The sequence below is a fragment of the Anolis sagrei genome, chromosome 2 (assembly GCF_037176765.1).
Source record: "Anolis sagrei isolate rAnoSag1 chromosome 2, rAnoSag1.mat, whole genome shotgun sequence".
Classification (NCBI taxonomy): Eukaryota; Metazoa; Chordata; class Lepidosauria; order Squamata; family Dactyloidae; genus Anolis; species Anolis sagrei.
The window spans coordinates 187,644,204-187,671,986 of NC_090022.1; the positions used below are offsets into that span (position 1 = coordinate 187,644,204).

At 40.4% G+C, this 27,783-nt stretch overlaps 1 protein-coding gene across 2 annotated transcripts; it reads left to right on the top strand.

Moving 5' to 3' along the window:
- The first annotated feature begins 5,212 nt into the window (after positions 1-5,212).
- CSAD (cysteine sulfinic acid decarboxylase) lies at positions 5,213-21,096 on the top strand. Of its 2 annotated transcripts, none has more exons than XM_060762918.2 (15): positions 5,213-5,247; positions 8,105-8,254; positions 10,336-10,462; positions 11,468-11,558; positions 12,331-12,437; positions 13,642-13,757; positions 13,925-14,004; positions 14,752-14,806; positions 15,101-15,217; positions 15,523-15,587; positions 16,033-16,114; positions 17,965-18,164; positions 18,880-18,931; positions 19,505-19,594; positions 20,803-21,096. In XM_060762918.2, exons 2-15 carry the CDS (start codon positions 8,132-8,134, stop codon positions 20,974-20,976), a joined length of 1,479 nt encoding a protein of 492 aa, XP_060618901.2. In that variant the 5' UTR covers positions 5,213-5,247; positions 8,105-8,131; the 3' UTR covers positions 20,977-21,096. The 2 variants fall into 2 exon arrangements, with proteins under 2 accessions (XP_060618901.2, XP_060618898.2); XM_060762915.2 differs by lacking the exon at positions 5,213-5,247 and adding an exon at positions 5,289-5,538.
- Positions 21,097-27,783: the final 6,687 nt, after the last annotated feature.

Genomic DNA, 27,783 nt, shown 5'->3' on the forward strand with positions numbered 1-27,783 from the left:
GCCCCCAGGGGCGCAGTGGGTTAAACTCCTGTGCCGGCAGGACTGAAGACCGACAGGTTGCAGGTTCGAATCCAGGGAGAGGCGTATGAGCTCCCTCTACCAGTTCCAGCTCCTCATGTGGGGACATGAGAGAAGCCTCCCACAAGGATGATAAAACATCAAATCATCCAGGCGTCCCCTGAGCAACATCCTTGCAGACGGCCAATTCTCTCACAGCAGAAACAACTTGCAGTTTCTCAAGTCTCTCCTGACACGACAAAAAAAAAGTTGCTTCTGGCTCTTCGTGACCTCATGGACCAGCCCACACCAGACCTCCCTATCGGCCGTCACCTCCCCCAAATCCTTCAGAATCAATCCAGTCACTTCAAGGATCCCATCCATCCATCTTGCCCTTGGTGGGCCCCTCTTCCTTTTTCCTTCCTTTTTCCCCAGCATCACTGTCTCCTCTAAGCTTTCCTATCTTCTCATGATGTGGCCAAAGTATTTCATCTTGCCCTCTAATATCATTCCCTCCAATGACCAGTCGGAATTTATTTCCTGAAGTATGGACTGGTTGGATCTTCTCGCTGTCCAAGGCATTCTCAGAACTTTCCTCCAGCACCACAGTTCAAAAGCATCTATCTTCCTTCACTCAGCCTTCCCTACGGTCCAGCTCTTACATCCTTAGGTGACTATGGGGAATACCATTGCTTTAACCATGTGGATCTTCGTTGCCAGAGTGATGTCTCTACTCTTCACTCAATCACATGATATCACAGCATATCATGGCAGAAAATCGCACAATATCTGCTTTGAACTGGGTTATCTGAGTCCACGCTGCCATATATTTCTTGACTTTACAGCAATCGTGTAGTAAGAAGATACAACCTGAAAAGTAAATTATCTGATAAAAGGGGCATTATTTACATGGAGTTCTAACAGAATTTTATTATTTATTTATTTAAAACATTTATATTCCACCCTTCTCACCCTGAAGGGGACTCAGGGCGGAGCACAGCATATATACGCCAAACATTCAATGCCAGGACAAGAATTCATATATGCATACATAAACATTAAAAACATTTATCTCAATATTAAAACACACAATTTCAAACCGTCTTGGTCATCTGCGTCAAATCTAATTGGCCTGTTAACCTTTCCTATTGCTGCTTTATTACCCTGTCCCAAAAGCTTGGCCCCACAGCCAAGTTTTTATCATCAATTTTCCTGATAGCAGATCTTTTTGCAGAGAAGTGCTGTAGTCTGCTATGTTGTAGCAGAAGTTTTGAAGCCTCTTCTTGCCCCTGTTTTTAGGCAGCAGTTATTTGCAAGCTGGATCTCATCACAGTGGTTGCATTGTGCTGTATTTAGTTAAGACCTATTTATCTAAATCCAGCCCATCTCTGCTACTTTGTAAGCAGTGCTATCCTATCCACAGATAGTCATCAGGCAGGGTGAAGTGAACTCAGCTCATAAGTTTTAAATGTCACAAAAGGAAAACAAATCATTAGTTGCTCAGTTTCTTATTATTGCATAATCAATTTTGGTTGTCTTTGGCCAATTTGTGTAGACTGCCAAAAGTATGTCATTCCACTTTCTTAAGTATATCAAAAGTATGTCATCCTCCTGGCCAGAAGTTTTCTCCAACTTTTGAAAAAATGACATTTCTTCGTGTTAAACAATGCTTGGAAGGGCCACTATAACTTATTTAAAAGATTGATCTCAGTTCTAGTGGCTTCCAAAAAAGCAAGTCATCTTTGATTTTGGTCAGAAATCCAGGGGACTCAGCGGACTGCAGGCCTACCTGGCTCTGAAACTCTGTTGCTTAAACCTTTTAAAAAAACAGCAATCGTTTGCAGAAATATCTCAGTCTTAGGTGAACTTTGAGGAAAGACAACTAGTACATATATTGATGCAATATGAGGTTGGATGGTTGCCAAAAGCAGCTGCCAATAATATTTTTATGGATCTGTTGAGCAGGAAAGTTAGATAAGCCTGAGAACAGCTTGTGCTTTAGAGTGCAAGCTGATCACTTACAGGAGTTCAAGAAAGAATAATGCAGTCTTTCAGTTCTTAATATTCCTTATAGCAGTGGTAATGTTTCAGGACAGTCTCTAAAGTATGCCATGAACTCTTAATGGCAGAGACATTTTGCTGAAAATACAATTGGAAAACTGTTCTCTACTGTTAGTCATTGTCTACACAAGACTGAAGAAGCTATTCTAGGATAGGCTAATCAAAGTCTCCATTTGGCAGTAAGAATCACTCAATCTCCCCTCATTCTGATCCCTCTGTCTTTCCCACATGGGAAGAAATGCAAATTGGGTTAGGGATATCAAGTAGAGAAAGAGCTGGCAAGGAAAAGGTAACCAGCCCCTCAAACTTCTCCTTTAAAACAAGGATGGCCCTCCAAGTGATGTTGGACTGCAACTTTCAGTATTCCACATAGTGAGATATGCTGACTAGAGCTGCTTAGAGTTAAGGCCTAATAACGTCTAAAGCAGTGGTTCTCACCCTGTGGGTCCCCAGGTGTTTTGGCCTACAACTCCCAGAAATCTCAGCCAGTTTACCGGCTGTTAGGATTTCTGAGAGTTGAAGGCCAAAACATCTGGGGACCCACAGGTTGAGAACCACTGGTCTAAAGGTTGCCCAGTTACCACCCTTGTATTAAATTTTAAGTAGCCAGGATTAAAGAAGAAGTAAAAACTTGCAGGTGACACCAGTCTCCATTCCCACAAAGTCCAAGAGTGCATCTAAATTGTAGAATTGCTGCAATTTGACACCACTTTACCTGCTATAATTCAATGCTATGAAATCCTGGGAGTTGTAATTTTACAAGGTCTTCAGCCTTGTCTACTAAAAATGCTGGTGCCTCAATTACAAAAGGCAGAAATACAGAGTACTGAGCTATGGCAGCTAAAGTGGTGTCTTAACTACATTCATTCTAATGCTGCTGGAGCAGGTTTTTAGTCATACCACTGATATTGAGAAATTTACCCACCTCATAATTAAATATGAACAGACAGAGATTAATTAAAATTGAATTTATTTTCTTTTTCTTTTCAATCAACTTCACAATGTTGAAAGACCACTTCTCAATTCCTGAAAAGTCTGGCCAGCTACATCTTCCCTTGTTTATGAAATTCACCTTTATGAGATTGTATAAATTATATTAAATGAAATCAATCCTTGAAATGTGCCTGGAACTGCAAATATGTAAAGCTATCACATGCATTAGCTAGTTAAAGCCAGCTAATGTATACTAGCCTGGAGGCATCCTAGTGTCATTGATACAATCTGTTGTGTTTATGTGAACCAAATCTCCATTGACAAATCCGCTAACCCCCTGGCTTCCATTGATGAGATTGGAGCCATTTTCAGATATGCATCAGTGAACCTGCTGTGAGCAAGACCAGACCACTATTTCATCAAGTAATCCCAATCACCTGTTTGTGTTTTTCTGGACTACCTCTTTGTATTTACCTGGACTGGACATTGATTTAATCATGGGACTATTTGAATTTGACATCATTACATACCTGGATTCACACCCCTGGTGGATCTTTAAACAGACTTGGACTTTGAATTTACCAACCACAGCTGTTCCTTTTCCCCACTACGAAAGGAACTCCTCTAGCCAGGGATGTCAAAATTTGAAGGGAAGTAGTTCTGAACTAAACAAATAACCATCAAGCAAAATCAGTCTTTGCATGATTTGCTAAACAAAGCAGGCTGATTTTCCTTTTTTTATGAAATACAGCTAAAGCATTTGCTGCCTGGTGTTACTGACAGATTAATGCAAATGTTTAAAACAGCCACAAGGTGGCAAGCTACACATTCTTTGTGAGCCCCACATTAAGGGATCATGACTCACAGTTTTAGAAGTGTTGCCATAAAGTATGCTAAACAAAGCCCTTATAAAGAGGGCTTTGCACATACAGCCTTGCAATTCACTTCCTAGCATTAGAAAGTGATTCAATTATGACTGTTTTCCAGAATCAATGTAAGTCCAACTATTTGGTCAGTATTTTGGGACTGGAGGTAAGTAGGAGATTATTTTGGTGGCAAATCCATTCATATTCTTTTCTATGCTTCAGGTATTGGATAAGATGACAGGGAGATGTGAAAGTGTTGTTTGATTTCAGGTCCTTTGATTATCTCTCCCCATTTGTTACATTACAGACTGGAACTATTGAACTGAACTTCTGGAAGGCCACAGTTTCCTATCCCTGCTGTACTGGAGAAAACATGGAGATTGTCAAACTATGACAGCATTCGGTACATCTCCATCCATATACAGAATGCTGTGCTCTTGGAGTCTCCTTTATAGAAAGCAAAATAGGGGGCATATATATAGAGAGAGAGAGAGGGAGGGAGGGAGGGAGGGAGGGAGGGAGGATGGATGTATTCATACAGTCATGTCCATAGATTCTGCATTTACGACTTGAAAATATTTCCTAAAGATCCAAAAAGCAATGCTTGACATTACTATTTTATTTAAGGGGCACTATTTTATATTTTGGGCCCCCAGTGGCGCAGTGGGTTAAAGCACTGAGCTGCTGAGCTTGTTGATCGAAAGGTCGCAGGTTCGATTCCGGGGAGCGGCATGAGCTTCCGCTGTCAGCCCTAGCTTCTGCCAACCTAGCAGTTCGAAAACATGCAAATGTGAGTAGCTCAATAGGTACCGCTCCAGCGGGAAGGTAACGGCGCTCCATGCAGTCATGCCGGCCACATGACCTTGGAGGTGTCTACAGACAACGCTGGCTCTTCGGCTTAGAAATGGAGATGAGCACCACACCCCAGAGTCAGACATGACTGGACTTAATGTCAGGGGACTACCTTTACCTTTACCTATTTTATTTCACCATTGTATTTAATGGAACTTGTGTATACATGGATTTTGGTTTCCAAGGAGGGTCCTGAAACCAAACCTCAGTGAATACCAAGGGCCCACAGTATGAATGCAACTCCGACACAATTCATTCAGATAGAGTCTGGAAATATATTAACTACTGAAACACAATTAATGATAGTTTTGGCTCAAATTATTACAACTGCTTCTTTGTCATCTCAAAAGAAGTTGAAGGTGTGCCCCATTGTCAGCTTTCAGGGCTAAAATACACAAACATAAGCATTTATGAGGTTTCTTGCTCACATGCAAATAATCCCCACTCCCACAATGTATAATGGTACTTCTCAGGAACACAGGTCACTCTTTCTGCACTTTGCCCCGAAAGCTGTGGTGATCAGGGTAGGACTGAGCAGGTAACCATAGCGATTGGGTATAATGTTCTTTCTCCTCCTGTGACGTGGGTGAACAATCCCTAAAAAGTGATCAGGCTGAAAACGTGTTCAGTACTATGTAGGGTTAGTGCTGTGAGTGATTCCAACTATGCAAAGAAGGTGACCTAACATCTTGCATGGAGTAAGCTTTCTGTGCGCAGCCATGAATTCTTTCTGACACAGAGCACCTAAATCCCAGTCTCCAGGAGAGAGCGAGAGGAAGGTTGTTTGATATCCAAGAAGGGGACGGCCACAGAGACAGACTGCAAACAGGTCCGGCTGAATGATTAACAGCACTGCTACATTAAAAAAAATAAGCAACGGGGAGGTGAAAGTTATCAAAAATAGTATAGTGTACCGAATGCAGTTTATGCTGTAGTCAAACAAATCTGCTTGGAATGCAGTACATTCTGAATTAATTATTCTGGAAATCCTAATGTGAGAGATTAATTGAAATGCAGTTGTTTTGTTTTTATAGATGGAAATATTAGCTTTAAAGTGTTGGTAGGGTTGAAGTGGCAGTGCTGCACAATGAGAGAACTGGGCAAGAAGAAAGGGATGTATGTTTTTTTTTACTTGTTTACCTGCATTTATATATCACATTTTCCCTATGTCAATTAAGATGGTTTATTCTTTAAATCATTGTACTATTGTAGTAATTTCTGTTAGTAATGAGGTGTGGTGTCTGTCCTTATTTATTTACTTATTTCTTATTTACTGTATTTGTATACCGCCTTTCTCAGTCCGTAGGCGACTCAAGGCTGTTAACGGTAAAATTCAATGCTTACAATATTATAAATAAAATTAAAAACATAACATGTAATAAAATTAAACATATCAATAAAATATAAATTCATAGCGTCACCTTGTTAAAAACGTCCGGTCTCATTGTCGTCGTTCCATTTTCCTATGTCAGTTACTCTGCATTTGGAAACGCTTGTTCAAAAAGCCACATCTTGACTTTTTTCTGAAATGTTAAAAGGGAGGTGGATGATCTGATATCTATAGGGAGGGCATTCCACAGCCAAGGGGCCACTGCCAAGAAGGCTCTGTCTCTCGTCTTTGCCAAACGTACTTGTGACGAAGGCGGTAATGAGAGCAGGGCCTTCCCAGATGATCTTGAAGTCCTAGGTGGTTCATAAGGGGGGATGCATTCAGACATGTAAGTTGGGCCAGAACCATTTAGGGCTTTATAGGCTAAAGCCTGCACTTTGAATTGTGCCTTATCATGCAGCTACATCCTTACCCTCCATGAACAAAAGACAGGTACAAGTTGAATATCCCTAATGTTCCATTTTTTGGATTTTTTTCATGTTGGGTCAAAATGCATGTTGGATTTTGTTAATGAGATATCTTGAAGATGAGATCAAAATTTAAGCATGTATTATTATTCTCAGAGACACAATTTGGAAGTGAGCTAGATTGCAATAACTTAGGAAATACCTAACATATTTCAGAAATATCCTAAGACTAGTTTATGAATCCAGCTTTGCCTGGATGTGCATTTTCTAATGCTATTTATTAAAAACACACATCATTCGCTTTATGATTTTATTAATAGTTCTCATTAGAAAATGAATAACTGTATAATGGATATTTTAATAAAATTGTATAGGTGATGGGTTGGACTTTCTATTGGCTCAAAATTTGGTCAGGCTACAACTCCCATCAGCTCCAGATGTGGTTAGCTGGATTTTTTCCTCAGCCCCAGTTCTGGCTGGATTGGAATTGACAATAGTGTAGGTCTTTGGATGTGGCTTGACTTCAACTTCCATCATCCTCTTATCAGGATCTGTCCCAAGGCCCACCAGTATTTAGCTTGGATCATATACCAGGTTTATCTGATATCACTTATGGATCGGATTCCAAGGCTCTCTGGATGTGACTGGATTATTATTATTATTATTATTATTATTATTATTAACTTTATTTGTACCCCGCTAGCATCTCCCAAAGGACTCGATGCGGCTTACAAAGGCCAAGGCCACAATAAAACAACAATATAACAATTACATATAAACCAAAAGCAAATCAAAAACATTAAAGCAATTACAACTCTGCTATCTTCCATCAGCTTCCCCGAAAACCCACCAGTATTTTAACTTGGATCTTGAAGGGTCTGTGTACTATCTTTGGTCCAGATCCATTGGGAATGGGATGCACATGGGTCTCTGTATGTAGCTGGCCCTCAACTCCCATTATCCTCCATTCAGTCTCCTCCCTCAAACTCAACCAATATTTTAACCACCTCATCACATGAGGTACGACGTCTTCCAGTGGGGCCCTGTTGCAAAAGTATAGGTGAACTGGCACATACTGCCATGGCGGCAACACAGGAGGCTTCCGATATTGAATAGAAGTCAACAGGAAGAACCCGGGGGAGGGGGGAACACTGTAGGAGGAGGCAATGGTTGAGTCGGTTGATGCGGGGCATGGGGCGTGTTCCCCATGCTCCCCAATGGGCACTGTTGGATTCACCATGATGCGTGGCAAGTCTGGCAGGCAGTCTGACGAGGCCATCAGTTGGGTCATAAAGGGTAGGTGTAGCAGGTTTGTTCCAGTTCCATAATGGGTGGGATTCATATGGCTTTCTGGATGCGGCTGGACTCCTATCATCCATCATCCTCCATCATCCCCTCCCCTTCTGAACCCTTCAATTGTTTTAAGTTGCATAATTAAGTTGTATATGTGCTAAATCCAGATCCATCAAGTCATGTAGGAACCTTTGTGGTATGAGCAAACATCCATACTTTGACTTTTATATATACCATATATGTACATATGTATGACATTGCCTTTTGGGTAATTTGAATACATTTCCTTTTGGCTGTATTTGTAGAGAGCTGTTTAGAAAGTGTAGATAATAATGGCAGAAGATGCTCTGTCACATCCTGCCTTGGACAAAGAGTCTGGGGAGCAGTTTCTTCAGGAAGCATTCCAGGTCCTGATAGAAGAAGGCGTGAGAAAGGGGATGGATGTCTCTGAAAAGGTAAGATTTCTTCTGAGAGCTAATGATCTCTATACTTCCCAGCCTAACTCCAATATCTGCAGCTGACGTGAGAAACAAAACTTGGAAATTTATGTTTCAAAAATAATTAGTTAAAATGTGCACCACTCAAATGTAACTGAATCAGTTGTATTTCAGTTACTCTGAAAACACTACAGAATAGTGCAAGGCACTTGCCTGTGATACAAAACAGATTTAAATAACTGTAGGTTACATGCACCCTGCAATTAAATTCTTCAAAAGCAGTTTGCCCACAAGACAAAAGGAATAATGTGGTTTCTCATTAAACTGATTGTAATGTAATCTGCTTTTGACACTATACTTTTTATTTAGTGAATTATAAGTGAGGGTTAATATGTCTCCCACCCCCAAAGCTTGGTTGACCACCTCTCATTGAATGGTAGATTTCAGCATAAAAAAGGGGATGGAAGGGGAGGGGAAAATATGAACTGATCTTTAAGACAATCTGATTTTTATTTTTGCAAGTAATCTCTTGGAAATCAATCCACTTCTTCAGATATTGTTCAGATTGCTGTATTTATTATCACTCCATACTACATCCCAAAAAGTAGGTTTATATCCACAAAAACATATGTGAAAACAAAAACCAGTTAGTCTTGAAGGTGTTGCTACATTTCTCCCCTGCTTACTCTTTTGAATAGTAGGCACACCTTTGTAGCTACTTCAGGCAGGAGATCCTTGGTGTCATTAAACAATATAGAATACTTAGCCATTTTTTTCAGTTATGCTGGTGCACACTATCATCAATTCTAGTGTTGAAGTAAGGCCCCATCTACACTGATCATTTAAAGCAATTTCAATACATTATTGAAGAAAGTTGTTTTGCTGTTCAGATGATTCATAGGAAATCATGAAACCAGTTTGAGACCTGGATGGTGATTACACAAAACACAGAGCATGCGCTTTGATTCATGCACTTTTGTGGGGGTTTGTTGTCTAGTCACTGCAGTTTGGATCTAGTTTCAAACTGCATTAAATGATCAGTATAGATGGAGCCTAAGACCTAGCTGAGAGTCTTGTCAGCCTTTGTATGTAGATGAGGATAGATTCCCATCTTGTTTTCAACTTCAGGCAGTAAAATGTCTTCAGGCCATTTTGAATGACTCTCTGCATAAAGGAGGGGCTAGCACTGCTCTTTATTCCCTTAATCATTACTTCATTAGTTTTTTATTGCCCAAAGTGGAGATCCAGTATGATAATAGGTTCTCCCCTTATCTGGGAGATATAGTTTCTCCTTTAGGTAAACAAAGATTAAGGACATGTTGGTTTAAGTTACATTTATTGGGGGTCACATCACAAAGGAGCACCAGCGATCATAAGAGAGAAATAATTGCTCAGTGCGGTTGGACAAGAGGGGTCCAGAATCCCAGCTTACTAATGACCATATGAGTCCTAGAACATCATCTGTATCATGAGTAGAATAGGAATATTTAGTTAGATATGTTAGGGATTAATTTTCTTTTTAGCTTCTGATGAGTGTGATTTAGGCTGTCTGTAATGTTCTAATTACTCCCAAGTAATGCTTGAAGGGATGTGTCATCATGTGAGATACTCTTTTACTGAGGTAAGGTTGCTTGGTCAGAAAAAAATCCCTTTCTTTAAAATATTTCCTCTTTCTTCATATGCCTTTGCTCTCTTCATATGCCTTTGTTCAGTGTGGGCATGTGTATGCATATAGCTTTCTCATCTCCTATGGAAAGGGGAGGAGAAAAGGTCTGCAGATGCAGAGATGAAAAAGTGCAAGTCAAACCACTCAGCTACTTCCTACTGAGCTACCAATTCACATCGGGTAAATCAGTGGGTTTTGGGAGCTAGATGATCTTTGGGTTCCCCTTTCCTACTCAAGAGCAGGAGATGAGGTCATTACAGTTAATATACACAAGCATAAGTTCTAGTGGTGTTAGTATACAAGATTTAAGAACAATCCTGCAATCATCAATCTAGCATACCTCAGAGATAGGATTAGCATGTTGAGACCTTCTTTATGAAGTTGTGACATTGCAAGAGATCTTTATAATATTGGTCAACCATCCTGTTTGTAGGTGTGTGATTGGATAGAGCCCGAGGAACTGAAACAAATTTTGGACCTTGATCTAAGAGAAAGTGGGGAACCAAATGAGAGGTTGTTGGAGCGTTGCCGAGATGTTATCAGATATAGTGTGAAAACATGTGAGTATCTTGCATTGGCGTCTAACTTAGAGAGAGTAGATTTTTCCCTCCTGCCCTGATTTGCTTGTGATATTGTTTTTTTTCCACATAGCTATTGTGAGACTGTGATCCCTCAGTTTAGTGCAGTCTGTTATTTCTTGGATTATTATTATTATTATTATTATTTATTAAGAGCTGTTTAACAGTGAAATTGACTGCTTCAGAGCAAGGTGGACTCTTTTTCTTTGGACATCTTTAAACAGGGTTTGAATGCCCACTTCTCACTGACAGAAGATTGAATAAGATGGAGCTTAAGATCCCCTGCAATTCTATGATTCTAAGTGCACATAACAAGAGGTAACATTTAGAATGAAGGAAAAGATCCATACACAGTTTACAGTCTCTCTTTCGTTTCAGTTTAAATAGCCATGCAGCAAGTGGGTAGATTTTTGACCTGGTTCTCCAGTTAAATAGATAAGAGGTAACTTTTGAGTCTCCATATCCAAAACTTAAATCCATGTATCTTTACCTGTGAAATAATAAAGAAACGTGGATTTATACTTCCTTTATACCCAGTGAACTTGTAAGCCAAAAGTTGTGACTAAAGCAGCCTTGATTTCTCTAGAGGAGTAAGATAAGATTCCCCAGACAATGATAAACTGCCTTTCCCATAAGATCAGTTAACATAGACACCAATGGGGGATGATGAGAGCAGCAGTCCAACATCTGGAGGGTCACATCTTCTCGATCCTTGCCTTAGGAAGCCATGCTTCAACAAGAGACAGAGTACAGACAAAAGAAGTAGTGAGTGCTGCTTAGAAATAGACAAAACAAGTACTGATTGCTGCTCAGTCTTTTCTCTTTCCCCCCATTTTAGCCATATCCTATATACAAAACTGTATTCCTTGTCTTTCTACCTCCAAAGTAAGCCATATTAAAATGTTATAGTGTCAAATACCTGATCACAGATCCAAAGGAGGTTCAACTCAATATAGCAATTCTCTCTCTCTTTTTCTGTTCCCCCAGGTCATCCACGCTTTTTTAACCAATTGTTTTCAGGGCTTGATCCACATGCTTTGACTGGACGTTTCATCACAGAGATGCTCAACACTAGCCAGTAAGTGTTTTGTACATTCTTTTTTTCTAAGAAAGAAGTAGGTACATGCTAGATAGAAATCATACTGCCCAAATAATGATGCTTTGAAGTATTTTAGACTGAGAGATTGTGAATAGCCCAATCTGAATAGGATTTGAATGTAGATGCAAGATCTACATTGAAATCCTATTCAGCTGTTAAACATCCCATTCTATTCATAGACTTTAACCACCCCCTTGTTGACTGCTGGCAGGGAATAAACCCTAGTGTGATGATTATATCTGAGACTTTCTGATATAGGGCACATGGAAAGTATCTAAATAAATAAATAAATAAATAAAGGATAAATACTGTCACTTCACACCTTTTCATTTGAACTACACACTATTTGGAGCTATAGGTTGACAAACTTCCTGCATAATCTTATAACTGAAGTGGGCCTTAGATCCCCCCCCCCCCCCCGCCCCACCCCATAGTTGTGGACTTCTTCAATGGTATATGTTTATACAGGTATCAACCTCATACGGTCATAGCTTTTCCTCTGAAAAAGAATCCTTAAAATTTTAATTTGGTTAATTTTCTGAATATGGTCCTCCAGATAGTGTGGGCCAACAATTCCTGTAATACTTCACTAATGACTATGCTAACTAGGATTGATGGGAATTGCAGTTCAATACCTCATGGAGACCACTTGGCTTGCAATCCTAGTGCTGTTCCCTGGTGAAGCTTGCAAGATTTACAGTTTTCAGTTGTGGTGATCCAAAACACCCATTGATCAAATCTTCTGCTGCAGGTACACTTATGAAATTGCCCCTGTCTTTGTTCTGATGGAGGAAGTGGTGCTGAAGAAGCTGAGGGAACTGATTGGCTGGGAGAGAGGAGACGGAATATTCTGTCCTGGTATGTGAGCCACATGGTGATATTTCTTAGCACCAGAAGTATTTTCAAACAGTTAATCAAACAGTTTATTAATGCTCTGACCAATGGTCATATGCATTTACATCAAGAGAAACAACATCTAACAAACATCTATACAAAATACTGTAAAATTTCACAGTTAAAAGTAGGATGCAAATAGGATAACGCAGAGTGTGCATATATACATCGTGAGGTGCAGTGATGCAAGTGCAACGTGTGCTAGGAACTGCACATTTACTGGTAAGAAGTCAATATAAAAAACCAGTCATGTTAAAAACTTAAGTAACAACATCTGGTTATCTGGACTCATATAATCCAGTTTAAATTAGATAATCTGGGATCAGATCCTGGGATATAGGGCTGTGTGGAAGGGGCCTTAGTATGTCATTAAGACTCATCTCTCTCAAAAAAGAAATCTATGGGAATCCCTCAGTTAACAAAGCAAATGCATTTAAGAGTATCCTTTCTGTAAAAAAAATGTACCAGAAGTAGAAATAACATGGCAAGAATAAGGATAAGTTAGTATACCATGAAAAAATAAGCACTCCAACAAAGCTTTTTTTTTTTTTTATCCTGAACAAGTCTTGGTTAAATAATCAAAAGCATTTTGAGTCTGCTGAAGGCCACCTGAAAACTCCTTCTAACATGTTCCTAAGTACATTCTCTTCAACCTCCCCCAGTTTTGCTAAGATTTCCACTTTGGTGGTCAAACTTTAGATCTATGCTATTTTAACAAACTGGGGAAGCTGGTGAAGGAAGTTTATCTCTATCACGCCCACCCCTTTCTATGTTTTTGCTGTTCACACATGCTCACAAAGAGATTTAGAAGGATTGGCTACATTAGAATCCCATTCCTTCCCATCTCAAGCTTTATTTCATATATTGCATGCACACCTCTACAACCCAATACTGAAAGTCTGTGTTTCTTCAGACCTTTCCATCTTGCTAGTACCCATGTTACTAGAAAAAATCCAACTAAGCAGCAAAACAAACTCCACTGGGGTGTTAATTCTTCCTAAGCTATCCAAAGCTTTTATATATATAGCTGAAGTTACACGTTAAAAATGTACTTGTTCTGACTTACATACAACTTAAGAACAAATCTACAGAAACCATCTTATTCATAACTTGGGGACTGCCCTTAAACAATTAATATGGTTGATTTGGGGTCTCCTTTTCTCTGCAGGGGGATCAATCTCCAACATGTATGCCATGAATGTGGCTCGGTACCACTGCTTCCCAGACTGTAAACAGAAGGGAAATTGGGCAATACCAAAGTTGGCAATGTTCACATCACAAGAGGTATGGCTGCCTTCTGAGACAACTCCTAGGCAAAGTTTTAGCCTTCAAGATGTTTTGAAGTACAGTTTGTATGATCTTTTCTTCCCATCCATTCTGGTCAACTGAGGATGATGTGAGAATCCTGAGCTTGTGTAATCTGTGATCTCTTTTTCTGGCTTCCCTTCTAGAGTCACTACTCAGTCCAAAAAGGAGCAGCTTTCTTGGGCATTGGCACAGACAATGTCTACTTTGTTGCAGTGGACGAAAAGTGAGAGTTTTCAAATCTTAGTGAGGTTCATGATATTAGTGGATCAAATAACCCAGCAGCTACCTATTCCCAGTACAGATACTTCTCTGTCAAAAGTTTTCTTGCTATCTCTCTTTTCAGGCTTTTCAGAGAAATGTCCAAGAAAAGAGACTTCACAAGACTGCTCATTCCATTGCTGAGCCACACTTTGGACTTTTTGGTCCAACTCCCAAGAAATATGTATATATAAGAACAATTGCACTTTCAGATCTAGGGTACATTTACTCCATGCTTCCCTTTATTATACTATGGAGACATAGGGACTTCTAGATGAACAAATAATAGCTTTCTTGTGATTCTCCTACTATCTTTTCTTTAAAAAACCCCCACTCTGGACTGTAACCTGAAGGCTGCAAATACTATTTGTCTCTAGCACACACAAACAATCCCAAAGTGCTAGAGTGACACTGTAGATCAAGCCTAGAGTTACAGCAAAGAAGTGCTTAGTTCATTGTGTTGTTTTCCATATTACTTTTGAGTGTGGGGCAGAACAAAGTTGACACAAGTCTGAAATAAATGCAGCATGGTTCCATGAACAAACTTTGAGCATGACTTGCTAAATCAGTCATGTATCAGTCCTTCCAACCATATTTGTTGATCTGCGAGGTGTCTTAAGCAATGAGATAATAATAATAATAATAATAATAATAATAATAATTTATTTAGATCTTCAGGATATGACATTAATATCATATGTTTCTTCCTTAGAGGGAAAATGATCCCAGCTGACCTGGAGAAACAAATCAGCCGGGCCAAATCTGAGGTAGATTTTCAATAGAGGGGAAAACATGGGAGGTTCATTCATTCCTCTGATTTTAAGAATTAAATATTATAGTGATGTTCCTCCAGCTCTTGCAGTGTTGGTAAGAGCACTCAGAATTTTTGGTAAAGAAACACAGAGTGTGATTATTTTGTGTCATATACTTTCAAACCAAGTGTATCTAGGTAGATGCATGGGAAAAGGGGAAATATTGGTTGGTGGCAAGTCATGTTCAGCAAGGTCCTGAATATGACTGCCTTCCACCAAACACTTGCTTTTGTGATTCTTCCCTTCCAGAAAGCATTTCCCTTCTTTGTCAATGCCACTTGTGGCACCACAGTTCTAGGAGCCTTTGACCCCGTGGCAGAGATTGCAGAAGTTTGTGCAAGGCACAGGATCTGGCTCCATGTGGATGTAAGTACAGTGTGCTGAGTAGAGAACCCCTACATTTCCTTGGAGAAGTATATTTGTGTTATAAAAACGTGTGTGTGTGGGGAGGGAGGCAGGGTGGAGGTGAGGTTGTTGTACCTGCAAACCTAAGGAGAAATGTGTGACATTTTAGGTGTTGTTGGAACACAATTCTCATAATATGCCACATTGGCTATGCTGGTTAGAGAGGATGAAAATTAAAGTCCAACATCTGTAGCACTCCAGTTGTCCAGCCCTTTAGATTAGCTGCATCCTTAAAGACTCATTTGCATCTCTTACTCCTTATGTAGGCAGCATGGGGTGGCAGTGCCCTCCTCTCACAAAGGCATCGGCACCTTTTGGATGGAATCAAGAGGTAGGTGCTATTTATTGTTTGGGTAGATGGACTGTAAGAATATTACAATAGGCTGGAGCCAAGCAGGAATGGGCTGTTGAAGTTGATCAGTCTGTACCTGAGAAGCCAGTCTTGAATTGGTGTCATATATGGAATGAGCTTAATTCTAATTGGTTGTATGTGTCACATAATCCCTGTGAGTTGCAAGCCACAGTGCCACCTGTGGCCATCCTTAAAGTTTCCTCATCAGTAGACCGACAGCTTTCTCCTTTGGAAATCTGATACAGCCATTACAGACCATGGCAAATGCATCTCAGAAGAAGACTTGGCAGCCCATTTTGCATCCATTTTTTCTTCCATCTTCATTCCATTGCTTCTTCCTGTATCTTAAGATTTTTGGCCCCTGTGCTTAATGTTTCAATCAGACCCCATAACACAAATGCATTTTTTTCTTTTTCCCATGAAGGGCCAATTCAGTGACGTGGAACCCCCACAAAATGCTCATGACTGGCCTGCAGTGTTCTGCCTTCTTGCTTCACGATAGCACTGTAGGTATTCAACATATCATCTTTCTCTAGTCCAGGACAGCTTCTTTCTCCCTCAAAGGGGAAGTGCTGGGAATATTTTCAGTTTAAGGAATATACTCTCTAAAGTTGTGTCATTGAAAGGAACCACGAAGCAATCGAGTCCAACCCTCTGCCAAAAAGTTAAGGTGACTTGAGTATACACAAGATATACTGATTTGCATAGATAGCTTTGTGTAATTTCTCATAAATTTAGTAATCTTTGAAGAAGACTAGCTATATAGAGAACACTGGAAGTCCCATACAGTGATCATAACAAATACTAGCAAGTTGTCCTTAAGTTCTGAGCTTTCACCTATTATTACCCATACACCCGATTGCTGTCATTAGTGTCGCAGTGTAATTAAAAGGGTGCTATATGTAGCAAATTCCAAGGAGTAGACACACACCAATTGTCTTTGTAGCAGAAAAAGGACTTTATACAAAAGTATATTTACAATACAGGAACTCTTCTTCAACTCTGCTAGCAACTCCCAAGTAGTTCAAGCTTTCTTGCTTGCAAAAGTCTTCACCTTTTTCTTCAGGAACTTTGCTGCTTTCTCTTAAACACACTCCTCCAACACAGACTCTCCAAATCTTCAACATCAACCCTCCAACAACAACCCTCAAAAAATAGAAGCTTTATACTCCTTTAGTATTTTTGCAAATTACATCAGATTAATCAGGTTAATTGATTGTTATTACTCACAGCATGCTTGGGTCTGATTCTTACATTTACCTACATTCACTTAAGAAATTACATACTTAAAAACTTGGACACCCCTTTCCTTTCTTAAGTGACAATCCCCAACCATTCAGTGATACAACAAAATATCATATTCATAGTTTTATACACAATCATTTGAACATAAATATTTGGTTACACTTACAAACCAAAACCTTTCCTGTTAATAGAAAACACTCCTATCAATAATTTAAACCTGTCTAGCCGGTTTCTTCTTTGTTATCTTTGCAGATTCGTACACTCTGCACAACAAATCTCTCTGGAGGTACCTCTTTGTTCTTTTTGACCTCCTTGGAATTTCAGTTAATTATACAATTTTATTCTCCTCATCGCTACTTGATTGGCATTCTCTTTTTCTCCAGTGCTTGTGCTAGGTTCTTCATCCTCCTGCACCCTCTGACTTGACATAGGGGTCTCTCTTTGTTCCTATTCAGATGAAACAAATTCTGTCACACTGGACTCAAGGGCCTGCTCCACCTCATTTTCAGTCCTATTTTCTCTGATTATTTTCTTCCTCTACATTGTCCACTAGCAAATAAACTTCTGAACTTGGATATATTTGTCTGCAATTATTATTGGATGTAAACACTTCATTGTTTTGGTGCACATGTTCCTATTCAGAATGGTTTTCAAAATTAGCACTTCTGGATATTACCTTATTATATCCTATATAAAAACAATACCCTTTAGGTTTTTTTCTTCATAGCCAATGAACCTTAATCTGTGCCATTTTCTTTGCCTCTTTCTTCTTGCCTGTCTAGCAATTAGAACATTAACAAAGCTACCAAAACTTCTTAAATATTTTAAGTCAGGTCTTTTATTATACAACGTATAGAAAGGAGTCTCATTGCTACATGAACTCCATGTTCTATTACTTACATAAAATTGCCTCTGCACATAACCTGCTTGGGGCTTTAGCATCATCCATCATGCTGTCTTTCATTGTTTTCAATGCTCCTATTTTTCAGCAGAGTATAGATTTCTTTGAACTGTATGTTCTTTGACCATCCTAATGGATAGGCAGGTTATAAATGCCTCAAGTTTAAAAAAGGTGTTTTTAAAACATGTTTTTACCACTGCTCCTTGGCAGGGTCTACTACAAAGGTGCCACTGTGCCAAGGCGACCTATCTATTCCAGACTGACAAGTTCTATGACACAGCTTATGATGGGGGTGATCAAACCATCCAATGTGGACGCAAAGTGGACTGCCTCAAGCTGTGGCTGATGTGGAAAGCCAATGGTACCAAGGGCTTGGAACAGAGAGTAGACAGGGCATTTGCCTTCACCAGGTGTGTACTGGAGAAGGAAGGTTTGAGGGTGAAATCTTTTCCTCCCTACCCCAACTTTTCCTCATACAAAGCCTGCACAAGAAATAGAATGAAAATGTCCATTGCTTTATCCAACTGGGGTGTGGAAGTCAAGGGTAGAAAACATCTTTTCTCTAAACTAGTGGTTCTCAATCTGTGGGTCCCCAGATGTTTTGGCCTTCAACTCCCAGAAATCCTAACAGCTAGTAAACTGGCTTGGATTTCTGGGAGTTGTAGGCCAGAACACCTACAACCTGGGGACCCACAGGTTGAGAACCACTGTTGAGCAGGTTGAGAACCACTGTTCCAGACTTTGTGATGCTAAAACACAAGCAGAAAAATCAATCAAATCAAACGAATTAATTAAAAAAATACTTTCACTTGCTAGGAGCATTTTCCTTGTCCTAAAATATTCTCATTCCAGGCAGTGCAAAATTTCTTTAAAACAAGATATTTGCTTGCTATATGACTTTATAATACATTATTAAAATGCAGGTGCAGGGGATAGGGAAGGGGGAATATAAATATTTAGATAAAGAAATAACAACCTCTTACGTTGCTCTGCCACTGAATTTCAGCAGTGATGCATTGCCACTCTGGTGTGTTGAGGATGCATGAAATTACTCCTTGATCTACTGAAGGTGGCTTCCCTGATGTAAATCATCCCAGTCCTCAAACATTCTCCTCTTCTCTTTAGGTATATGACCAATGAGATTAAGAAGCGAGAAGGTTTTCAGCTGGTGATAGAGGTAAGACTTCACAAGATGCAAGAAGCCTCAGACTTGGCATCTGATTTCAGTGGTAAGACACAAATTTTCAGATACATGGAGAGGCTTGAAAACTGTGCCTCTAGACACACAGAGTCCCATTTGTCTGACCAGTGAGTGCTCTATTGCACAGGAAGCTGCCATACTGAATAATGTCACTTTAGCTTATTATTGGCAGGTCTAATTTATTTCTCAGGGGCTTCAAGCAGGGCCCTTCTGAGTCTTTCTGCAGATTTCTTTTTCAACTGTCAGGAATTTTTCTCTGAATGTTCTAAATGCAGAAAGCACAATCTTCTATGGTAGCTGTGGGCTCTCTCCAATTCTGGATTAGGCACTTCCAAACAGATTTGGTTTCTCCCCAGCAACTGCCATTAATCCACCAAGGCTGTGTTGCTAATGTGTTACTTTCATTATGGCATCTTTATTTGATGAGGGTGCAGATATGCTACCGAAAATAAATACCCAGAATTCCAAATGCTATTGAGTAGACAGAAAAAACTGGGGAAAATGCTCCCCAAAGCTTTTTTAAAAACATGTTTTGCTTATTTCTTCCAGCCTGAGTTTATCAATCTTTGTTTTTGGTATGTGCCACCAAGTCTACGGGGACAGGAGGGTTGCACCGACTATTCCCTGCGACTTGGGAAGGTAAGTATTGAGGACTGTGAACAAGGGCAGAGGATGAGACAGCTCCTATTCTCACTGCCATTCTGTAAAGCAAGGTGACAGATGCTATATATGTGCTGTTATCACAGAGGTTGAAATCACATGCCTGGATGTTGGGGAACTGCAGCTCTCAGCAGCCATATACAATATGGCCAGTGGTGAAGGATGCTGGAAGTTGTAGTTTCAACAATATCTGGAGGGTACACAATTTCCCTATCCACAATGCTTATTAACTAATTGGCATGATAATCAAGGAGAGTAAGATAAATTCAGATAACATAGATTCTGTCAGTATCTAATGTCTGAGTAACAAGTAGCTGTAAACAAGGCAGAGGAAAAGGGTACAATCATCTGATATAATTCCTATAGACCAGGGGTCCTCAAACTTTTTAAACAGAGGGCCAGGTCACAGTCCCTCAAACTGGTGGAGGGCCGGATTATAATTTTTTAAAAAACATGAATTCCTATGCACATATCTTATTCGTAGTGCAAAACATTTAAAAACAATATAATAATTAAAATGAACAATTTTAACAAATATAAACTTATTAGTATTTCATTGGGAAGAAGTGTGGGCCTGCTTTTGGCTGATGAGATAGGATTGTTGTTGTTGTTGTGTGCTTTCCAGTGGTTTCAGATTTAGGTTGACCCTGAGGGCTGGATAAATGACCTTGGAGGGCCGTATCCGATCCCCAGGCTTTAGTTTGAGGATGCCTGCTATAGACTATTAATTATAACCTTTGGTCGTGCCATCTAGGGATGATGGGAGATGTAATTTAACAAAAATTAAAATGAGACCACTGTACTTAGCATTGGTTGATGAGACTCTTCTGCCTAGTTATGTCTGACAACAGGAATAGATAGACCTTTGCTCTTGCTATATCACTTTCTTCTTTTTTCACTAAGTTGTATCTGACAACAAATGCAACTGTGCATGAGTCAGCCCCATTCCCGAGTTTTGTTCTCTGTACTCAAGGTTTCCACATAACTCAAGGGAAGAAAAACTCAACCACTCATCAGATGTAGAAAAAGGAAATGTTATCTATTCACAGGTTTAGAAGAGATTCCATTAGATTCTTTACATGCCTAAGACAGGGAGAAAGTAGTCCAGAAAAAAAAACTTTCTCTCCTCTGAAATCTGAAAAGTACAATCAAAATTTTACATACGATTTCTGCTTTCTCTGGGCTAGGTTGCTCCTGTGATCAAGGAGAGGATGATGAAGAAAGGGTCTATGATGGTGGGCTATCAGCCACAGGGCAACAAAGTCAACTGCTTCCGCCAAATTGTCACCAATCCAGCAGTCACCAAAGAAGACCTGGACTTCTTTCTAGATGAGATTGAGAGGCTTGGCAAAGATCTGTAGCAGCTAAATTTTATTCCCTTCTCCTTGCAGCTCAGAGCCGTGGACCCTGACAAAGTTGGGACAGACTCTCCTTGAAATCCAGCATCCTATATTTGCTTTCTCCATTTTGATTTTTTTCTGCATGAGCTTTGGAAAAAAAATAATCAGAGAAACCTATAGCTCTCTATTGGTTTAAACTTATTCTTTCTTGGTTTAAAATTTATTACTCTTTTTAAATAAACACCACCACTCTTTCCAGGGTATCTGGAATATTTTCCAATGTGGCTCTTGCTTCTTCTCTTCTTTAGAGAGCAACAATGCCAGAATTAGTATGGCTAAGAGTAAGATGCTATCAGTACTAAAGGGTGAGTCTGTGAGGGAGTTTTAGATGGCTAAGAGTTATGTCTGGATTTATTTTTTTTGTCGTGTCAGGAGTGACTCCTGGTGTGAGAGAATTGGCCGTCCTTTCGCCCAGGGGACGCCCGGATGATTTGATGTTTTTATCATCCTTGTGGGAGGCTTCTCTCATGTCCCCGCATGAGGAGCTGGAGCTGATAGAGGTAGCTCATCCGCCTCTCCCCGGATTCGAACCTGCGACCTGTCGGTCTTCAGTCCTGCCGGCACAGGGGTTTCACCCACTGCGCCACCGGGGGCTCCTATTATGTCTGGATTGATTTCTTGAAACTCTAACCCACTTTTTTAAAGTAAGTGCTTTAGAAAATCTATTTTCCATAATCTCCTTGGTCAATTTTCAATTTGGGGAAACCATGAAAAGCACAAAGAGCACCAGTATTTGCTTGTGCCCTGTTCTTTTTTATTGCTTTGTACATGGCAGCATACGTGTTAGGAGCCAAAACAAAAAACACAGCCTCAACTATGAAGGGACCTACTATCTAAAGTAGGCAATGAGGAAGACTTGGCTAGGGAAGGAATTATGGGGTAAATCAATTGCTCACAAGTGAAGCTAGGCTTCTCTCGGCAGACTAAAGGCATGGACGGGTTCACTATTATCTGAGATTTCATATATTACAAAGACCTGGAACATATCCCTTGTAGATTTGAGATTCATACTATATACTACATGTAGGCAGTATTTGTTTATTTACTACATTTCTATACCACTCTTCTCACCCCGAAGGGGACTCAGAGCGGCTTACATAATTTGGCAAAATTTGATGCAGCAATTCTACAATATATAATACAATGCAATGTATCAACAACAATAACAGATAAAAACATATAAAAATCTTAAAACTTTAAAACATAATACCTAAGAAATATTTTAAAAATTCAGCATGTACAGTACAAAATAAAACCGATGTGAAACACAGATACACAGGGTTTCAAAAAGACAGGTTGCCCATGAATGAAACTCCTACAACTTGAAAGGGTAGGACATAAGAGTTTCAAACAATCACCACTCACCTCTCACTGTGCAGAAACAACACTTAACCTCAGTCATTAGCAAGATGCTATTGATTTCTTGTGTCCAAAGCAACTTAATACAGTTATAATGTATAAAAAACCACAAACAAAATTAAAAACTTGGCATTATGCCACATTTATTCTGACCAGTAGCTGGCCACTTGGGAGTGCCTCTGGTGTCACTGTGAGAAGGTCCTCCATTGTGTGTGTGGCAGGGCTCAGGCTGCATTGTAGTTAGTGCTCTATGGTTTGCTCTTCTCAGCATGTGCATGTCGCAAACTTCTCTTTGTGGCTCCATTTCTTTTGTTGGCTTTGTATCTTGTGGTGCCAGAGCGCAGTCTGTTCAGGCCTTCCAAGTCACCCAGTCTTCTGTGTGCCCAGGAGGGGGTCTCTCATTCGGTCTCAGCCACTGATTGAGGTTCCAGATTTTAGCTCGTCACTTTTGGACTCTTGCTTGTTGAGGTGTTCCTGTATCTCTGTAGATCTTAGGAATATTTAAGTCGTTGGAATGCTGGCTGATATCTGAACATAGGATGGGACTGAGATGTCAATGTCTCGGTCCTTTGCAGCAAGACTTGCAGCAAGATGACGACCGTGCAATGCAGGAGTGATGAGAAATTCTCCATTTGTGAGATTATTTTTTTAGATTTGTTTCAGGTTCAAATGATTGGCAACTTGATAACTCATTAATCCACTTGTAACTTTCTATGTAATTGTAAAATGTTGCAATTATGAAATATACCACTTTGAAATTGAATCCATCATTTTGAAATTCCCTGCATATCAGTACACGTGAACACATTAAGTTGTGGACCAAAGACAATGATTTGAAGGAAGGGAGAACCCTCTGCACCTATGAGCTCAGTTTGGAAATCTCAGCATGCAGGGAAATGGACACAATCATTGAAGGGAGAAAAAGACCTTTAGTCAACTATGCTGCTGAGCTGGAGAAGAAGAGGTGTTGCAACATAAGAGAAAATGTCCTACTTCAAGGAGGGCTCTCTAATTAAGATCAAGAAGGGTATTTTAGTCATTGGAGGGGATGGGAAACCACTGAAGGGCACCAAAACGGATCTTGACATGATCAAATAACACTGGCCAACACATTTGAAATGTTCGACCTGTTTCTGGGTATATTTGACCTGCTGATGCCAAAAATGGCATCCTAACAGCTCTAATTTTTGAGATACAGAACATATGCCACATGCCGGTTGCCATCTGCTTGCCCATATAAAGCCATGATAACCATATCTAAGAAACTAGAGCTGATACGATTTATCCAGTCCACGTTCTTGAATCAGCACCTCAAATAACCCCAGGAACAAGCCAAAAACCAAGGCATCAAGAATATTTTTGGATGGGTTGTGTAATAAAAAACAATATTATTTGTCGTCAGCAATTTTAATAAAAGTGAGAGGGCAGTGAAATAAAAAATTGAGCTCAAATGTGAAGATGTTTTCCAGCTATGAGCCAGTTTTAGATGAGGAGACAGGAAGGAATGGCTACAAAGCAGAAGTAGCATGAACAAAGCAGAGGGAGAGAAGGAATAAAAATAAAATTGTATTGGCGAACTTGGCCAATTCTTCAGTGATGTTGTGGACAGACATGCAAAGGCACCAAGGAGGAAAAAAATTTTGGGAAGCAAGATGACGAGCCTCTCAGTGTAGAAGATGCGATGTTTTGCTCCTTCTTTTGGAAAACATCATGAAATTGAACTACAACTGGACCTCCATGTGTGCAGTTCTTATTTTTGTGAATTTTGGTTAATATATTCCCTCTAGAAAATCTCTGTTGACATTGACCAGAGGATCATGCTGGAGGGCCTAGAGATTCCTAGAGGTGGGCATTCTTGAGTAAAAAACCCCACACATTCATATGTGTGTGTGTACTGTCTTGTCAAAGGCTTTTATGGCCAGAATCACTGGATTGCTATGAGTTTTCCGGGCTATATGGCCATGTTCCAGAAGCATTCTCTTCTGACGTTTCGCTCCTATCTATGACAGATATCCTCAGGTTGTGAGGTCTGTTCAAAACAAGGCAAGTGGGATTTATGTATCTGTGGAATGTCCAGGGTGGGAGAAAGAACTCTTATTTGCTCGAGGCAAGTGGGAATGTTGCCATTGGCCACCTTGATTAGCATTTAATGGCCTTGCAGCTTAAAAGCCTAACTGGTTGCTGCCTGGGGGGTCCTTTGTCAGGAGGAGTTAGCTAGCCCTAATTTAGTCTTGACTGGAATTCCACTGTTTTTTTGGGTGTTCCTGTCCCGATTTTAGAATTTTTTAGTACTGGTAGCCAGATTTTGTTCATTTTCATGGTTAATTTTCACCATGAAAATGAACAAAATCTGGCTACCGGTATTTAAAAAAACCTCTAAAATCAGGACAGTTAATAAAGAGCAACACTCAAAACGCAGGGCAATTCCAGACAAGAATCAATCAAAGCCAATCAATACCCCCCAACAAAGGACCCCCAGGCAGGAAGTAGCCAGGCATTGAAGCTGCAAGGCCATTAAATGCTAATGAAGATGGCCAATTGCAACATTCATACTTGCCTCCAACAGACAAGAGTTCCTTCTCCCACCATGGACATTCCAGATATATAAACTTCACTTGCCTAGTTTCCAATAGACCTCTCAACTTCTGAGGATGCCTGCCATAGATGTAACATAAGAAAGAATGCTTCTGGAACATGGTCACAGCAACCCTGTGTGCGTACAATGATTGGATTTCCAATGAAAAATGAATGTTAGATATTCAGTGATAGCAATCTTATGTGGTATTTTAGGTTAAATCCATCTTCTGCAAGGTCTTCCTTCCCTCCAGCACTCCTTCAGGTGCTCTCTAATAGGAAAGCATAAACATCGCGGTTAAGCTGGACCTCCTCCTGGTCAAGGATGTGGTAAAGCCGTGCTGAAGTGGCTCTCTCTTTCTCACGGTTCGTCCAATTTTTAAGCATGTAGAAGGCTTGAATTGCTGTATTGTTGTAATTATCCTCTTGAATCTGCTCCAGAGACGAGTTGTCAACCCCCAAGAATTCAATCCCAATCTGCCTCCATCTCTTGCCCAGCTTTCTGGCCAGCTTCATCAACTCTGCATCTGAGACCCGCTTGGATGGCACTACAAAGTTTGATGGAGAAGGAAGGGAATCAAAATTAGAAGACATATAATTTCCAATCTTAGTAAGATGGTACTTGCTAGAAATGTTACGTTTCCTGTTGGCTAGGTGTGTAGATGAAAAAAACAACTCATCATTTGCCACAGAATGCAGCTACACAGTAGAAAGTTGTTTAACGCCATTTTTACCACCATGGCTCAAGGGTATTGAACCCTGGGATTTGTAGTGCAGTGACACCCAGCACTCTTTGGAAGAGGAGGCTAAGGACCTTGAAAAACGACAGCTCCAATGAGTTGAGCCAAGGTAGTTCACGTGGTGCCAAGCTGCATTAATTCTATAGATGCACCATGAGTCACTGGGAATAAAAACAAAGCTAAGAAAGGTACAAATGGGATCTTTTGTGCTGTTTTTAAATTGTCCCAACAGTTTAGAGACATCTAATAATAATAATAATAATAATAATAATAATAATAATAATAATTTCTTACCCACCTCGCCCCTGGCTCGAGTCGGGTCACAGCACAATCGAAACACACAATTACTATAAAAATTCTACAAACACACATAGAATCATAGAATCATAGAATCAAAGAGTTGGAAGAGACCTCATGGGCCATCCAGTCCAACCCCCTGCCAAGAAGCAGGAATATTGCATTCAAATCACCCCTGACAAATGGCCATCCAGCCTCTGCTTAAAAGCTTCCAAAGAAGGAGCCTCCACCACACTCCGGGGCAGAGAGTTCCACTGCTGAACGGCTCTCACAGTTCCGCGTCCTAGTCTCCAAGGAAGCAGAAAACAAGCTTGCTCCCTCCTCCCTGTGGCTTCCTTATTGCTTATTGCTTATTGCTTTTTGTATTTGTATTACTGTCAATTGTTAGGCATTTAATAATGCCTCCTCTGTAAGCCGCCCTGAGTCCCCCCCGGGGTGAGAAGGGCGGGGTATAAGTAAATGAAATAAATAAATAATAAATTCCTCTCACATATTTATACATGGCTATCATATCTCCTCTCAGCCTTCTCTTCTTCAGGCTAAACATGCCCAGTTCCCTAAGCCGCTCCTCATAGGGCTTGTTCTCCAGACCCTTGATCATTTTAGTCGCCCTCCTCTGGACACATTCCAGCTTGTCAATATCTCTCTTGAATTGTGGTGCCCAGAGTTGGACACAATATTCCAGATGTGGTCTAACCAAAGCAGAATAGAGGGGCAGCATTACTTCCTTAGATCTAGACACTATGCTCCTATTGATGCAGGCCAAAATCCCATTGGCTTTTTTTTGCCGCCACATCACATTGTTGGCTCATGTTTAACTTGTTGTCCACGAGGACTCCAAGATCTTTTTCACACGTACTGCTCTCGAGCCAGGCGTCCCCCATTCTGTATCTTTGCATTTCATTTTTTCTGCCAAAGTGGAGTATCTTGCATTTGTCACTGTTGAACTTCATTTTGTTAGTTTTGGCCCATCTCTCTAATCTGTCAAGATCGTTTTGAATTCTGCTCCTGTCCTCTGGACTATTGGCTATCCCTCCCAATTTGGTGTTGTCTGCAAACTTGATGATCATGCCTTCTAGCCCTTCATCTAAGTCATTAATAAAGATGTTGAACAGGACCGGGCCCAGGACGGAACCCTGCGGCACTCCGCTCGTCACTTCTTTCCAAGATGAAGAGGAAGCATTAGTGAGCACTCTCTGTGTTCGTCCACTTAACCAATTACAGATCCACCTCACCGTAGTTTTGCCTAGCCCACATTGGACTAGTTTCCTTGCCAGAAGGTCATGGGGGACCTTGTCGAAGGCCTTACTGAAATCCAGGTACGCTACATCCACGGCATTCCCCGCATCTACCCAGCTTGTAGCTCTATCGAAGAAAGAGATCAGATTAGTTTGGCATGACTTGTTTTTGATAAATCCATGTTGACTATTAGCGATGACTGCATTTGTTTCTAAGTGTTTGCAGAACGCTTCCTTAACAATCTTTTCCAGAATCTTGCCCGGTATCGACGTGAGGCTGACCGGACGGTAGTTGTTTGGGTCGTCCTTTTTTCCCTTCTTGAAGATTGGGACCACATTGGCCCTCCTCCAATCTGCTGGAACTTCTCCCGTTCTCCAAGAACTCTCAAAGATGGTTGCCAATGGTTCCGAAATGACTTCCGCTAGTTCCTTCAATACTCTTGGGTGTAGTTGATCTGGCCCTGGGGACTTGAACTCATTAAGAGCGGCCAGGTATTCCTGGACGACTTCTTTCCCAATTTGGGGTTGGATGTCCTCCAATCCCTCATTCACTCCATCTT